Source organism: Acromyrmex echinatior, chromosome 16, assembly GCF_024713525.1.
Source record: "Acromyrmex echinatior isolate Ae372 chromosome 16, ASM2471352v2, whole genome shotgun sequence".
Classification (NCBI taxonomy): Eukaryota; Metazoa; Arthropoda; class Insecta; order Hymenoptera; family Formicidae; genus Acromyrmex; species Acromyrmex echinatior.
Genome location: NC_141867.1, coordinates 3,003,483 through 3,021,450, shown reverse-complemented (window position 1 = coordinate 3,021,450; position 17,968 = coordinate 3,003,483). Strand labels below are relative to the sequence as shown.

Sequence of the window (17,968 nt, the reverse complement as noted above, 5' to 3'; positions counted from 1 at the left end):
TATATCTATCGGGTTCATGATAAATTTAAATTTAAAATTTAAAATTTAAAAATTCAAATTTTAAATTTAAAAACTAAAATTTTTGGCAACTATGTGTATACAAAATATAAAAATTTGATTGGTTGCACATTTAATTGTTTAGATATTTCACATATTAAACATACAGAAAATACGAATGAACTAATTTACTTATTATTGTTAATTAGTGTTGCCACAATCATTTTCGACGCCTCGCTATATTGTTTTTTGAACTAAACTTTTCGCAGTCGATCGGCGATTCATTTTTGTGCACAAAATCAAAATTCTTTTTGCCTTATTTCATGTTATTCTTTTGGCATATTATTTTTTCGAAATATTGGGTCATCTAAAAAGTATCCGCGGTTTTTTGTCACTAGATGTGTGTTGATGGTCATCTAGTGACAAAGTACCGCGGATACTTTTTAAATGACCCAATATATACAAGAAATATATGCGTTGCATTGATCACGATATACGATTATGAATCGTTTGATTGTCCAATATTATTGTCATTGAAGGACAAATCAAAAACCGGATCAAAGTTGTGCAATCAATGAGAAATGACGAAAAAAAAACATGGAACACGTAAATGTGCGATGAAAACATAACTACCTGTTTGGAAAGAGTCGCAAACAATGAAGGTATAACTCTAAATTACGTTTATTAAAAATTATTGAAGTATTAAACTATTAGGTGTTGGAATTAATTCGTAGCGTTTTACAAGTGATGGGAAGTACTTTCATTAATGTATTTTTTAATGCTCATGTGAAATAAATAACATTCTTTCATTAAAAACGCTACGAATTAATTCCAACACCTAATACAATATTATTAAAGCTGTTATTTAATATAATAACAAAAGGATCTTTAGTCAAATTATTTTTGTTTATATACTTTTTTTTGAAATATTTAATACTGAACAATTACAATTTAAAATGTCGCATTTTTTGTTTATATTTTTATCAAATATTATTGAAATATATAACCGTCATTTTATAACAAAAAGATTTTTAGTCGAATCATAATTATTTTGTTCCTATAACTTTGAAATTAAATTGATTGAAAATTAACGTATCGCGATGATATTTAAAAAGCAAATCACAAGTCATCATAAAATCAAAATAATGTCAAAATTGCTCTAAAATAAATACTTATTAAATTATACTTTTCAATTTATAATTTATTTTAATGTTATTGACGTTCTCATAATTTGTTGTTCTGCTTGAACGCATTTATTTTTTAAGATATCAATACATATATATATATATCAAGGAAGAACATTTATTTGATTCATCATAAATCTTTTGTAATAAAACTTAGATGTGAATTTCTGTAAGAAGCATGAATTGAAACTGCAAATATTTTCCGTGAACTAACGCCCTCTCTATTGTTCTTCAAAATTAGCGATGGAAACGTATGAATTTACATGAATGAGTGACTTTCATATATACAGAAAAAAAATTTTGAAAGTTTTTCGTCTTTTTCATTGCCAAACCGTCTCATATTTAGAAAAGAATTGTAAACAATAAAAAAATTGAATTCGAAATACTTTCCCTAATTCGATCATGAACTTTTAGAGAATTGCAATTCGCACGTTGGTAACTATGCCTACAACGGACGAGCGCTAACTTCACACTATATTTTCAATCGATGGTCGGTGTCGGAGCAGCTTAGGAAATCGCGTTACCAATATCGCTTGTAAGTCATAAAAAAATTTCATTCCGAGTATAATTTCGTTTCTCCAGTAACGAAACAAAATATTGAAGAATCGGTATTGATTCGAACGACTTGCGTCGCTTTCGTTTGATCTTCAAATTTCGGTTGCTCCGAGTAAGAATGACGGGAATGACGTCACACAGCGGGGCCGGCGGCGAGCGCTTGTGATTGGTCCGCCGAGTCGGCGCGGGGTGGCGCGCGCCGCGATCGGCAGTCGGGTCGGCACTGAGCGCGGCCGCCATCTTGACAGATAGAAGGAGCCTGCTGTCGCCGTCAGCCTCCGACGTAACGCCGTCCAGCTGAGCCGTTAAAGCTGAGCGTGAGCTGCCTGGCTCCGCTGCTGGTGGAACGCGGAGAAAAATCGCGGCGGGCTATCGTTCGCTCCGTTACGCGAACGTAGGAACCGGCCCGAGAAAGTGGTGGTGGCGGACGAAGAGAGGCGGAGAAGGTAGAGGAGTAGGAGCAGCAGGAGGAGGACGAGAGAGTGAACGAGGAGAGGTGCCGGAGGACCGGAAAAGCAACGCGCGACGGGCCGAGTATAATATCGGGGTGAGCGGGACGTCGCGGACGCCTCGCGCGGTAAGCGCCTCGTCTACGGCTCTGTCGTGTCGTGTCGTGTCGTGTCGTGTCGTATCGTGTCGTATCGTGTCGTATCGTGTCGTGATCGTGATCGTGATCGTGATCGTGATCGTGATCGTGATCGTGATCGTGATCGTGTCGTGGTGTCGTGGTGTCGTGGTGTCGTCGAAGTGAAGTTAACCCAGAGTGCTCCCGAACTCCCGTAGTCTCGTTCCCGTCCGTTCGTCCGCGTCGCGTCAAGGACGGCCAACTTCACCTCGTTTCTCGCGATCGTTTCTCGAGGAAACCCCTCGAGAAACTCCTCGTCCTCGTTTTCGTCCTTGAAACCATCATAGTCGCGCGATCCTTTCGTCGTTCGTTCCACCGAGAGTAATAAGACTAAGCCAGGAAGAATTGTCGGGGGAGGATACGCGATCTTCGCCGCAAACGTTAACTGCTGCTGACTTCTGCTACCACTGCTCTGTGACAGCGGGACAGTATGGCGGGACAAACGATCAACGACAGGCTGTTGGCCGCGAGGCACAGTATCGCCGGCCAGGGCCTCGCCAAGTCCGTTTGTAAGGCCACTACGGAGGAGATGATCGGTCCCAAGAAGAAGCATCTCGACTGTGAGTAGAGAGTGAAAGTTTGCCCCCACCGATATCACTGTAAATCCAAGTCTAAGTGTGGAAAAAGTCACTTTGTATATACGTATGTTATTTCATTCCTAAAACTTTTAAAGCGAATTTCACTCTGAAAAGTGAAATCTCACTCTTAAGGATTGACATTGAGCCATTCTTTTTCAAGACTGCCTCAATTTTCATTCTTTAGAGTGAGATTCCACTCGAAAGAATTTAAAGAGATAGTCTTCCGTGTAAAAATAGCACCGTGATACACGTTTGAATGTATAATATAAATCCATATTTCTATGCAGCATAATGTTATTTTTGCACACTCGGATTTGCAGTGATATGTCTGTCAAGTGCCATCCTTTCACCGGCATTTCGATCATTTTTTTAAATTTTAATTGACACTGGAACGGCCTGGTACTATTTTTTTTCTCTCCGTATCTCCAATTTTCAAGTTGAGGAGAAAACGTTGATAAAAAATGGAATTTGTCGTCCGATTGTTGGAATTCTTGATAGGGAAAAGGACGTCTCGACGTCACAGGGTGTCGCCTGCTCCGATTTCGATGCGATTTCGTGGCCATTCCTGCTGTTGATTCACAGCGAGGACACGCGCGAAACCACATAGGGAGACGACGAGTTGCTCACCTTTTCCTATTTGCCTGCTTTCGCGAAAGAAGGCGAGAAGCGAGCGACTTGCCCTCTCCATTGGTCTCGCGAATCCTCGGCATTAAGCAATTTCTCAGACGGGCATGGTTGAACGAGATCGACCGCGGAACGTCGGGTTTAATTCTCCTTTCCACATTGACATGTACATTGACGTGGCAATTAAAGCAATCGAAGTCGATTGTGTCGCCTCTTGAATACGTGCTTGCACTTGTAGGATTTCCACAGGATTTCCACTTCACGCTTCTCGCTATAATCTTGCGACAGTTCTGCGAAATGTGTCTCTGTTCAGGAACGCGTGCTTTGGAATGCTACCTGAGTGGACAATGGAGCTCCTGGAGAGTGTAATAATAGTAATCGTCATATCTCTTGGAGTAGAGTTACCATATCTGAATCACATAAGAAAACGGTACATTGCACATATAAAAAAAAAATTCCGTAAGAGGACTGAGGAGGGGGTATAATTTTTTATATTTTAAAGGTATTTAATAAACTAATATGTTCTATTTTGTAGAACATATTAGTTTATTAAATACCTTTAAAATATAATTCTGATTGACAATTCTTATTAATATAATTTTATAAATATATAAACTTTTAATTAATAATTAGGAAAGTTCTATGAGACCTCAAGAAGAGTACATGTAGTTTTAAAAGAATACTGATAATCTTATCCAAACAGAAAATGATTCTAGAAAGAACTTCTTTTCAACTGTATTTTGCTCGTTGCGTTTGAAAGACGAAAACATTCAGACTTTTAAAAAGGAAAAGAAAAAGATATCGCATAGGAAGGTAGAGAGCGAAACGTGGAAAAGAGATAGGCCTCTCGTACCACGCATGTTCGATTTCTGGAGTCTTTTCTCCGACCTGCGCGATCATTAACACGCTATTTTTGATACTGGGAAGGAGGAGAATCAGGGACGTTAATTGCGCATCAGGCATACGCAAGAATGTTAATTAGAATTATATATAAAATATTGATATTACGCTCGCATTGATATTACGCGCATCAAAAGTGAATGGGTACTTTCTCTTCTCTGCGATATCTTCGTAATTTCTTTTTTATATTAATAAACGGAACGAAAACATTACACTAAGAAAAAAGTTTGGTATGAATCTGTATTATTAAATAATTAAAAATATATATAATCAATTATTATATAAATATATTTTGTATTTGTGACTATAAATTATTTTGAAAAATGAAGTTTATTTAATCTTAATTGAATTAAAAATCAAAATTAAATAATAATGAACTAAAACTATAAAGTATAATTAAATTATAATTATATAACTGTAATAATTTTTTTCTCTTAATGTATATTGTTCTTTTTTTTAAAAAAAATATAGAGAAATTAAAATTTTCTGTAGAAATTTGATGGGGAAAAGTATGTATAGAGTCACCGTGATTTATTTACAAGTCGTATTCTGGCTCATCAGATATTCGTAAGCGGGGGAATACGGCTTTAGAATTTCAGATCGGTCTAAAAAACACGTAAATTTCAATACACGGCCACTTTTAAACAAAAATTGCGATCGCATGCAAATATCACTCTCATATATTAATTCGAGAATGATGTTCGCTATCGAACCGGATTGCGCCCGCGATTGCAAAAGCGGATCTTTTATTTCGAGATAATCAGATATTATGCCCATATCAAAATACATACTTAACAGAAAAAGCTGAAGAAATGTTTTTTCCGTATTTTTTCTTTCGAGCAACGATAATATCTTAAGAGTATTTCTTCGAGCTGTTTGATATAATTATCGCCACATTATTGAAGCATGTGGGCGAACAAAAAATTAAAATGAAATCTTCACTCCTTTTTTTCCTACGAATATCTTTTAATTTTAATTTGATTAAGTATGATTTGTTTGAAACTCTTCTGAAGAATGATCTATAAAAATCTCTTCGAGGAGAATGAAGTACCCTTCAGCAGTACCTTGAACTTTATAGATAAAGTTCTTCCACTCAGATTATGATGGTTTAATTAATTAAACCAAGGACGTTTACATTTTTATTTAGGTTGCGTGTTGATAGCATGCAAATAAAAAAGAAAATGATAAAACGCAAAAGGAAAACGCGAAAATTTTCACACACGTAGCAGATTTAGTTGTTTTAAAATTTAGTATTCGTAAAAGATAAAAGAGCTCGTGCAACAAAATTTATTCTTTTAGTTGCTTTTTCGCGTGTATCTTCAAACGCAATTATTAAAAAAAAATAAGATAAAAAATCATAGTATTAATTGAATCTGTACACTGAGAGAAAAGTACTTGGTATTTTTTATTATAATTGCATAGTAAAATAATTATGGCCAGAAGCTTTATTTTTATAATTATTACTGCTATATAATACTAGTAATAATAATTAATTATAATTATTATATGCAATCTATATGCCAAAAAGAACATATTGTTCTCTCCGAAAATAATTAGATATAATTAATAATTATAAACGAATATACAAGTTTATTGCACTTTTCAAACATTTTTCTGTATTTCTTCGTCCGCTTTGGTTATCAGAAAGGACAGTCTATACATTGAAAGAAGAAAATGGTTACAATTATCATATTTTGATTATAATTTACAATCATTTTCGATGCCAATTAAATATATTTACAAAAAAATTATCAACAATAGAATTATTACTATATAATATTATTACAATTATAATATAATAATATATAATAATATAATAAAATAACTACAAAAATAGAACTCTTAACCATTATTATTTCACCATATAATTATAATCATAAATATAAAGTATTTTTCTCTCATTGTCAATATATAGACTGTCACTTAAATCCATGTGGAATTCACGCGAAACTTCGGACCATGAGGGCATATATTAACTATGTAAACAGAACGTATCTTGAGTACACATCTCTTGAGTACACACAATGATACTGCCGTGTTTGAGATTAAGGGGAAGAAGGCTTCAGACACGTTTCCTTCTTCGGCGGACAAGCGCCGATTTTCAAGATGACGAACTTCTCTCAGTAGCAACCGTTAGTTATGATGACTGTTTGACGATTACATATCACTGATAATTTCCTTCCGTTATAACGCCCGGGCAAAATGTGCTGTTGGGACGGGATGACTTTTGATAGCCAATTGATAGCCACAAGGCTGTATCATCCTCTCCTCCTACATTGACAGAAAAATTTTTGATATTATAATTACATGTACTGGCATCTGGTGGCCCTCTTCAAACCTTATAACTTTTATTTGAAATATTTTTGTTTTCGAGGTATTTGGTGTCTAAGTTAAAATGGGACACCATGTATAATTTAGTTGGCAACAGAAAATGAACATAATTATTATGAGTATAGTTATTCTTATCATAAATGGTTGCAAATACCACAATTTAACTATAACTGATAGTCATTTTTTATTCTATTTTACGCGAGGTCTGTTTTCTGTGGCTGAACCAGTGTACCCTTTGGAGCTTAAAGTGAAATAGGTATATGTTAATATTTGTCGAAAGCGAGAAAGAAAGTTCAGGTGTTATTTCATTTGTGCGTTTTTGTCGTACGACAAATGTGTACAGAACAGAGAGGTCCTCGGATCTCTATCCCATAGCCAATCAACAGGCTTGAAAAATTTGTTATTTTTCATATACCTATTTCGCTTTAAGCTCCAAAAGTGTACACTGGTTCAGCCACAAAAAACAGATCTCATGTAAAATAGAATAAAAACTGACTATCAGTTATAGTTAAATTGTGGTTTGCAACCATTTATGATAAGAATAACTATATTCATAGTAATTATATTCATTTTCTATTGCTAATTAAATTATACATATCCCATTTTAATTTATTGTTAGACACCAAATATCTCGAAAACAAAAACGCACAAATGAAATATCACTCTTCTAGTATAGTCTAATGCAGGAACCGAAAACAGACCAATTGTCTCAAAAAAATGATCATAAAAATTATAGTTAGATAAGTAATTGTTACCATTTTTATGGTAATTATAATATATTATATAGTATAATTATTTTCAACTGCCAATATATATATATATGTATATATATATTTATATTATGCCTATATATATATTTATTTGATATGAACTATATATATTGTTATTAATAATATTACAGTAGTAATAACTTCAATTATGATAACATGTATTTATAGTCGTACTACTAACCATTTTTTTGTCAATGTACGATTTGACCCCCGACGAGCGCATATCTCAATGAATCCAGCCCGCATTCAGCAAAATCGATCGTCGTCTATTTTAGCCTTCACCCTTTTACCGGAGCTCGGGACTTCTACTTATCTTTGTTCACGCGGTAAAGGCAATCTCTGGGATAATTATTTAACAATGACATCATTATTCATCGTCGCGTTTTTAGAATAAACGTCGCGCGCAGACATTGAATGAAAAACTGATAAAATCTTATTCGATTTGCTTTTTACGTAAATACAAAAGCCGGTATCTGGTAAGAGAACTAACGGCGAGCTCTACGTAGAGATTTGCAATTTGCATACGTCCATGATTAAATAAATGTTTACAAGTGATATAATCCTTCGATGGTCCGTCAGTAAATCTTCCCGTTGCCGAGATTAACGGCACTTGTATGATTCACGTGTATGAGAGTGCAACAATTTAAATAAGAATTAAAATGTAATACAATACACATTAGAAGTAACATAACTTAGCAAAGTACAATATCGAACCGTCGAAATTTAGAATTTAGAATTTGAAGAATGTAGCAGATAAAATTAAAAGTTTTTATTATTAATTCATATATAGGCGAATCATGTTTTAAAATTTCGTAATATGTTCCTTTGGATAAAAAGGAAGAAATGTTTCTATGAATATCAAGTCGCAGATGCTTTGTTATCGAAATAATGGATATAAATACAATAGTATCAAATAATATGACTTCATTTAAAAGTTTCAGGTGAAGGATATTTTGGTTTACAAGAGATGCTCAGAAAGTTATTTATTTTCCACCCATGCCTGACTATGCCTAAACTGATACTCATTATCAGTTATTATCAAATCTGTTTGTGTCCATTATTTCGATAACGAATTGAACATTTGTTCTTCATAGGAACATTTGTTCTTCAGGAACATCTTTCTCGAAATTATAAAACATAACTTATGACTCACCTTGTATAAATGTATGTTACTCAACGTTTTTACTCTAAACGATAAAATTTTTATCTCTTTTCCGGCTAGTGATATAAAGCAATATATATACATCCTTTTTTGTATTTATGTTTTATATCTCTTCTTGGCAATCTCATATTTCAGGAATTTGTCATATCTCCTTCGCATCTACGTACTTTTCTCAAATTCTATTTTCGAGTAAACTGTCAATACGCCTTAACATATTGCATCCCGAAATGTCTTGATGAAAATAGGTGAGTTTATTTCGCAAATACATGCGTCATTGGAGCCTTGTTCTGACCTGATAAGTCGTGAAACCCTACGGACCTCGAGCTCCATTTAATTATCGATCTCGCTGACGCGTAGTTGCACGGAATGCTTTATAGATTTACGGGGTGTGCCAAAAAGTATAGTTCCGATTCGTCGCTATGGAAATGTCGTCCGGATATTCTTCCCGTGCTGTGTTACAACAAAATAAAGTTTTCGGATATTCTCTCCGTGCTCCCATTACGATAAAACAAAGTTTTTGGAGAGATTTAGATTATCATACTTTTTTTCTCACACTTCACATGGACGTAACAATAGTCAGCGTTTGTTTCAATTTATGAAGCCTAATTTAAACAAACATGCTCTAGAATTCTTTAAGCAAAATTATCAACTCCCTGTTTTGTATTCATCACCTTGTTAACATCTTTAGTTATAATCGTGTATATTCGTGAATAGAATAATATTTACTATCCTTGTGATTTGCCAGGACAGAGCTTCATCAGTTCGAATTAAATCTGTTGTATTATTGAGAGAAGTAGTGGCGAAACTTTGTGATTTAAATCACATCATGACTCGAGAATGTAAAGACGAGACGCTAAGATTTTGGTGTATTATTCCTGAAAGTTTTCCAATCATTATTTCAAAGTACTGTATACGATTTTGATGATGATCTTATATTAACATTTGACTGTCAAGCTGATTCCGGCAATGAATTTCCTTAATTAAATCTAGTATATTATTTATACTTGATTTATAATTTATGCAGACAGAAATTTCTTTTTCTTTCTATCTAGTTATATAATTTATAACTAGAATATATTAATATATTATTGAAAATGTAAAATTAATGTATTATTATTTTTTTATGTCTTGTAATAATTTATGTTATTCTCTTAAGCTCTTAAGCATTTAATAAAATTATTTTTAATCAGATAAATAAATTATCATCCATGAATGACGTGATTTTTACGTGCCACCTAAATATGGCAATCAAATTATGAATGACAAGTTTTATAAAAATATAAATTACGTGCTTCTTTGTAATTCTTATTACTAGCTGAAATAATTTGCAGAGTTTTAAGGAAGTTTTTTTCTTTTTATTTTTGTGCAAATCGCAGATTATATGTTTGACTATGTAAAGTCACAGAAATTCATAGAAATGTCGATAATCTTAACTCGATGAAATATGAAAGGATAACACGATGTACAAAGCATTGTGTTGCGCCTTACAATTTATGTTGCATAAGCATACTTACTAGCATACATATATATTACATAGTAGGTACAATCACCGATGACACGACCGTCTTTTTTATCCATCGTGTCTGGAAATTATAGCGCTATTAATGACGACGGCTGGGAATCATCTCATGAGTTTTATCTTTGTCTTCTTATATATCGCGATCGTATTGAACAATTCGTAGTATCTATAGGATTCGTTTAACTTTTGCAAGGGAAGTGCATTAGCGAGGGCGTAATTAGATGAGGGATCTGTGACCTGCGTCATTGATCCGAGGAATTAATAAAGAGGATTACTCGAAAGAAAGGGCATTCTCGATCCTCGTGCCGTTGATTCGCCAGACCGATGGAACACATAAAGCCCACTACCGGCCGATCAATAATCTTGCGGAACGAAGATCCATTTGTCGTGTAGTTCCGTACGAAAATTATCGTTCAATAAGCAATAAGCCTATTTACGCCACGCGAGATTTCCGTTACGAAGATAAAAATAGTTACTGTTTCATTTCAATGTAATGTTTCCTGTAAACGTGCAAGAGAATGATTGCGTTCAATTAAATTTAGAATTAAATGCAGCTTTGCAACTGTTACAAGATTTTTAATATATGAATGATTTATACATTGAGATATAATGAGGAATTGAGGGCAAGAATGAATCTATGAATTCTTCGTCGACAATGTTGGACTTTATTTATAAGAGACTGGAGGGTCAGATTGCTCGAAATTTTTGACAATTTTTTATTTATAATGAGCTAAATAAACGTACGAAAGTAAAGTTTTGAACAATATTCATACAACATATAAAAAGTAAAAAATATATTTTTTATTAACAAATACGGTATGTATGTGTGTGTGTGTGTGTGTGTGTATATATATATATATATATATATATATATATATATATATCTTATTTATATAAGTATTTGTCAATAAAAAATATATTTTTTACTTGTATATATTTTTTATATGTTGTATAAATATTGCTCAAAACTTTACTTTCATACATTTACTCAGTTCGTCATAAAAAATCGCCATTTCGAGTAATCACTCTGATCCTCCAATTAGAGTATCTTAAAAGTACAATTGATTTTTTGTTATGAATTCTGGTAAATAAATGTGAATCTGTATTGTCGATCTCTTTCTAAGAGAATTATTAAATCCCTTCTTTTTTCATGATGGCAGTGTTTTTCTGTTTTCTAAAATCCTAATTCTCGAAACTCTATGATTCAAAATTACTTTTAGAAATCTCAACATTTCCACATGCAATTTCATACAATCACAAAATAAATAAGATAATAAGAACTCAAAGCTTTCACAAATGTGTAAGAATTTTTTCAAACTTGTATGCAGTCCGGAACAATATAAGAATCTGTATATTCAAGTTCAATAATCCAGATTGCAGATGAATGATAAAGATTTTATAATTGCCGATGAAGGGTTAAAGAATCTTACAACAGTTGCAAAGCTTTTCTACCGAACGTAGTCCACGATTTCTCGCGATGATCAAATCGTCCCATTACGTCATTCAGTTCGCCGAAATCATTGATGTATATACAATATTGTTTCAATATATCGGTTTCTCGTTCTTAGGTACGCATGTATTAAGAAACGGGGAACGATAAAAGCAACACGAGTCGATATTTATGGCCACTGCATGCGTATACATATTGCAATCGTAACGATACGATCTGATAAAAGCGTGGCATGACGCGAAGCCGCGTAATGGAACGCGATTTTTACATAAGCGGATTTGATATGGTATCATACTGTTATCATACCTCACAAAATTTCTCACGTAGCATAAAGCGTACTATAATAACTGCCGGGAAATTCGTAACGATTTTCTCCTGCGGCACACATCCGCCAAGGTAATTAAGCCGCGTCGCGACCTGATGATCATTGTCTCTAATGACTATCGTTGTTTCGAAAGTGTTGTTTACTCTCACCGCGACTCGAACGTGGACTACATGGAACGACTCGAATCGGGAACAGCTAGTGTCATTCCACGGCATGAAGATCAAGAAGGACAAGAGCCATATGCTAAACTGTATAATTGCACGCTATAGTAAACTATTCTGGGAGAAGACTTGAATGTGGAACAATAAATGTTACTTTGCTGCAGTTCTTAAGGACAGGTGCTGAGTCCTATTACATGTTACACTCGCAAATAGTTTTATGATGAATCATCCGTAAAAATGCATAAATGTATTATAGATGAATTCTTGATCATGAATTCTTTTTAAACAGGAATTCAAGATTGTTGATCTCTCTTTTACTTTCAGAAGAATTATTAAATTCCTTCTTTTCCCGACGATTTCATAATTTCTCTGTTTTTTAAGATACTATTTTTCGAAACTCTATAATTTGCATTACTATTAGAAAAATCTTTGTATTTCTACATACAATTTCTACATACAATTTCATATATATGTATAATATTTACAAATAATTATAATATATAAGACTATGTGATACTATAATATATTATATAATAAGATTATTTGACTTATGTCTTTTTATCTCAGAGTCGTGCAATGACTTCAACTGTTACATTCCTTTAAAGTCATTCACTTCGAGTATCGTGATTTGATCTCAAAGAGCCTTTTCTTTTTTTATTCATTCTTGCTCATTCTATTCATTCTTCTGTCATTCGGTTGACGTTCTTCTTTAATTCCTTGTGAGATGTCAGCATGAAGGTCCGGCTGATAAGGCAATGATTATTACGAAACGTTACGTAAAAATACATCACTCTTTCAAGTTAAGCGAAAAGAGATCTTTCAAAGTCATTCGCACCTTTTAAGGCCGTTCTTGCGCTGCGTTGATTCGATGCGCTCAATCGATGACACTATCGCGCTGTCATAGTCGAATAGTCATAGTGAATGTAGATATGCGTTCAACGATTTGTGAAAACAGATCTTCAAAGTCATTCACATCCCTCATAGTCAACATTCTCTCTGTTGGACAGCGTGACAGCGCTTCAGAAAGATCAGTCAATACTATCACACTTTCATAGCTAACATGATGTTACGTAAAATCAGGGCTATGTCACCGCAAGAAACTGGACCTCCAATCTTGGTTGGTTTGATGAATCGATACTTTATCAACTCTCGGCTGTTTATTGCTTATTTTTTCTCATTTTCTGTTTGTGTAACATTACACAATATGTATATCACGTAATCATTTTTGCTTTATGGATGAGGAAAGAAGATTTGATGATCAATTCTTAAACATTACATATTGAAGATTTTTATTTTTTTTAGGAATTTTTACTTAAAAAAAAAGAAAAAATAGTGCTTTTCACTGTTTATATTTTCTCATTTTTCAGTTTGTATAACATCACATATCATATAATCATTTTACGATGAGAAAAGAGATAGTCAACCTTTAATTGTGGACATTATAGAAGTGGATGTAAAGAAACTCCTAAGAATTTTTACTTTAAAAAAGTATAAAAATAGTTGCTTTCCACTATTTTTTCTCATGTTTCAGTTATAGTAACATCACATATCATATAATCATTTTATGAACAGACAAAGGAAATTTGATAATAAATCCTTAATTGTGGACATTACATATTGAGGGTGAAGAAACTTTATATAGAAACTATTTTTGGAAAAAAGATAAAAACAGTTGCTTTTCACTAGCTTTCATTTTTTAATTTATGCATTATATAATCTTTTTTACTTTACTGAGAAAAAAATGATGATTAACTTAATTGTGGATCGTATACATTGAATGTGAAAACATTTTTCAAGAATTTTTTATAAGAAAAATAAAAATGATTACTTTCCACTCTATATCTGCCCCTGTATTTTCTTGTATTTTTTACCATTAATTATGCAGAATAAAATTTTATTTGTTTTTCTAGATTATTTTTCTATAATTTTCAGAGACTTCTCAGTTGAGGATTAAAATTCTAAATAACGGGATATTAAAAAGTAAATTAAATTAAAAAAGGTGCATAAAAAAATACAACACAATTAACATGCAAAAGCCAAAAAAAAACAAAGAAAAATATACAAAAGACAAAATTTATTTTGAGATCATCTGCAGTGTGTAACATTTAGTCTCATTTTTATTTCAAGTCTCTTATTATCTTCCGATTCTTTCATCTTAACACAAATATGCAGTATTTTTTCCGCATCTATAATATGTATTCTTTTGTACTCTTAATTATTATGCTAATTAAAGAATGTCTTCGACATATAGTTTAATCGTTCAGCACACATACATACATTATTTGATTTGTAAGTGAAATAATTGAAACTTACAAACAAAGGTTCGATATTGACTTGAAGATCCGAGTAGTGTCAAGCTGTCACGGTCAATGTTCTCCCTCTATTGCACATCGTGTATCAATTGATAGACACTATGAACCTCTCATGTGCACTAAAGGTCAATCGATAGCGCCTCTATTTTTCGCTCGGAAAAACAACAGCGCGCCTTTTACACGAGATGATTCGGCAGATATTATTTTCTCCGTATACGCAGCAATATATGAAAGGATTCCTTGATAACGAGAGCAGTGACCGCATTTCTGAAATTTCTCTCTTTCTAACATGAATCATTGGGCGCATTTAAGTCGATAAAAATAACTTTTCGACATACGAATCATCCAGAAAATCGCAATATTAATAGCAATTTCTTGCTGTACGAGATAAAATTCCGTGGCGATAATAAATCTGAGATCTGAAAATTGTTTTTTCGGAGAAGTTATTGGTTTTTGTGTATTATTATTTGGTCGTGATATGAAAGATTTGAGATTCTATATTATTTATTTTATTTTGAGATTCTTTATAAAAATGTAATAATCCAAAGTGAATGAGTTTCAGAAATTAATCGAATTAATTTTGCACGTATAGAAGTCATTTCTATTTCATAAGACAAGAAAAAGAGAGAGACGTCAATATATTATTGACCGATATATTGACTATGAATGCGAAGATTGTCCGTGATGCATCGCGTAACGCATACGAGTCTCTATCACCGTTTTGCAATTTATGATCATCCGTCAAATCGAATTTGCAATCGATTTTATCGTCTGCTCCGCTTACTCGAAAATGAAATTTATTCGCGCGTGCCTCGCGTGCTATACAGAAGATACATATTTACCGCACGCAAATAATGTTTTTTTTTAATTTTTAAAAGTATATATGTATTCGCAAATCTCTATTATGAAATTCATTAGCATCAAATTTATCCAAAGCATCAAATTTATTCAAAAAGAAAATTAAAGGACAATACAATGGGAAATGTGTGTGTGTGTGTGTGTGTGTGTGTGTGTGTGTGTGTGTGTGTGTGTGTGTGTGTGTACTTTTAGTTTTTTTATTTGGAGAGACCTAATTGTATTATTATTATTTTAAATTTATTCAAAATATATTCTAGTAAGTTAATATTTTAATCGAGATTAAATTAAAACAAATTCAATTCGCTTATATCATATAAAGTCTTCGATAAATTTTATAATCTTTTTTAAAAGAAAATAAATTCTTATTTTGAGTACATAATTGTGAGTTTTTCTAAAATTTGCAATAAGCATATTTTAAGATTATATCAAGAAATTATTGTTTGTTAATGATTACCACTTATTCATTTCAAAGAAAAAGTTACTTAAAAGAGAAAAAGTAAATTGAGCATTGACTTTTCTTGTAGTAAAATGTTTTTCTGTGTGTAATGTGTGGGTCGCCGCATTTACATAAAGTAAATCGCTTTCATTCACGCCATCCTCACCGTCATTTTGTCGTTAGACACAACGCATGCACTTAACAAATTTTTTTAACTAACTGCATTTCTTCGGTTTTTTTTGTCGGAAATGACCGAACAAATTAATAGCAAACTCGGAGATTTCACAGCGAACGATGGAAACAAAACGTTGTGAAAACTGAATGAGGTTCTGCCTTGGAATTCTAAGAATTCCTTTATAAGCGTTTCAGATCTGCATACGTTATATCATAGTACTATATTTCTTTACTTATCTTAATTGGTACATATTTTACTCACAACTCTATATAAAAAATTATCGCAATCAGAACTTTGTACGAAGTTTTATCTATTGCTATCTTTTTGCAGAAATTAAAATTAACTGAGTCTTGTTACAAATAAAATTGAGATATATGAAACAACTGGGAAGAATATGAGATCACTCGAAGACTCCTGTTAACTCACTAGTATTGTCTCAGATTGTAATGTCAGAAGCTAGAAAACGTAATAAAAATTCTTGCAAAATGTATCAATATGGAAATATGTTTCAATAAAACAATATTTGTGCTATCGATAGAACTGTATAATATAAACTCTTCTTTTGTTTCGTTAATTAATAAATATATCTGGAAATGAATTATGCGTAATAAAAATGAAATAAGCTATGTTCATCATGCAGTTATGATAAATGTCAAATTAATAACATATAGAAATAAATATGATTTAATTTCTCCTCAAAACAAAAGAAGACAGTTTTTTGATATATTTGATAAGATATTTTATTGAATGTAATTGTTTTACTGAAAAATATTTCTATTTAAATAAAGTTTACAAGATTTTTTATTGCGTTTTTTTCTTTTTGACGTTACAATCTGAGTAGGTACGTAGTAGTGAATAAAGAAGTCTTATAAAAAATGAAATAACATATGAAATAAAATGAAATAACAGATAGAATTCGTTATTATTATGATTGAATTTTTAAATAGAATAAAATATGTCTTTTGAATAGAATATACTGGACAGATTCAATCATCATTGCTCCAAGACCTGCATTTAGCGCTAAGTGCACTCGTGTGTTTCTCAGTTTATCTCTCAGTCTACTATTATAACGCTGCGTTCCAATGCGTGAAAGAGGAAACGAAAAGGGAAACTTAGCTGCCGTGTTTCGCGCTGGACAATGTGAGATGTGAATATCTACAAATGTTCTGCGATCATATGTCGAGAGAATTCGAGCGTGTCGGAATATAAGTGTACCGTGCAGATTAAACTTACATATACTTATATGTAACCAGCGTGCAAATCATGCACGCGCGAAAAGCCTTTGTGAACCGGAGACTGTTGATACCGAGAGCGAGAAACGAGAAGGAAGTCGGACGAGTTAAAAAAGAAAAAGAAAAGGAGAGAGAAAGAGATAAATTGAATATACCAGGGACGAGTCGCGACTCCGGGAATTACGGCCGTGCGCCGAGAGAATCGAGGAGAAGGGCCGACTATACATTCTTAACTTCGTATTAGTACAGTTGACTTCAACATAAAGTCATCTCCTGCAGTAAAGGAAAATAGCGAGAGCCATCCACGGGGAATAGCTTACCGCACCTACCTAAATGTATTCAGAGGTAAAAATATTATAGAGAAAAATATTATTTCTGCTTCGAGATCGTCACGCATATCGATTCAGTTCCTTATCTTTAAGGACATATTTTTTAACAAAATAAAAAAATTTTTTTTAATTAAATTTTTTAATATTGTTTTTTAAATTAATATTAAAAGTTTGGCGATTTAGAATCTGGATAAAAAAATTACATAAGAAGCAGGTAGGCACAGAGAGAACGAAAACTTGAATTTTGCTTGAAGTATCTAAAATTTAGTTAATTGGATACAGATCTGAAAATAATTTTGTTAGACCATCAAAATAATTACGTAGGAATTTCAAACATGAGGAGCAGTGCTGCAAAAAGTTCAAGCATCCTACGTAATTTTTTCATAGTTCAAATAAAATTTTCAAATTTGCATCTAGCTAAATTTTTAAATACTTTAGTAAAATT

General features: G+C 32.7%; 1 protein-coding gene across 13 annotated transcripts in view; it reads left to right on the top strand.

Moving 5' to 3' along the window:
• lap (phosphatidylinositol-binding clathrin assembly protein lap) overlaps positions 1–17,968 on the top strand; it is a 44,426-nt gene that overhangs the window by 977 nt on the left and 25,481 nt on the right. For 3 of the 13 annotated variants that reach the window (XM_087414429.1, XM_087414435.1, XM_087414433.1), the window contains exons 1-2: positions 420–659; positions 1,596–2,921. In XM_087414429.1, coding sequence (XP_087270555.1) covers positions 2,792–2,921 — 130 coding nt within the window. In that variant the 5' untranslated portion in view covers positions 420–659; positions 1,596–2,791. Of the gene's footprint in view, positions 1–407; positions 660–1,595; positions 2,922–17,968 lie in introns of those variants that run through there. The other 10 variants (XM_087414439.1, XM_087414438.1, XM_087414434.1 and 7 more) reach the window with 7 other exon arrangements.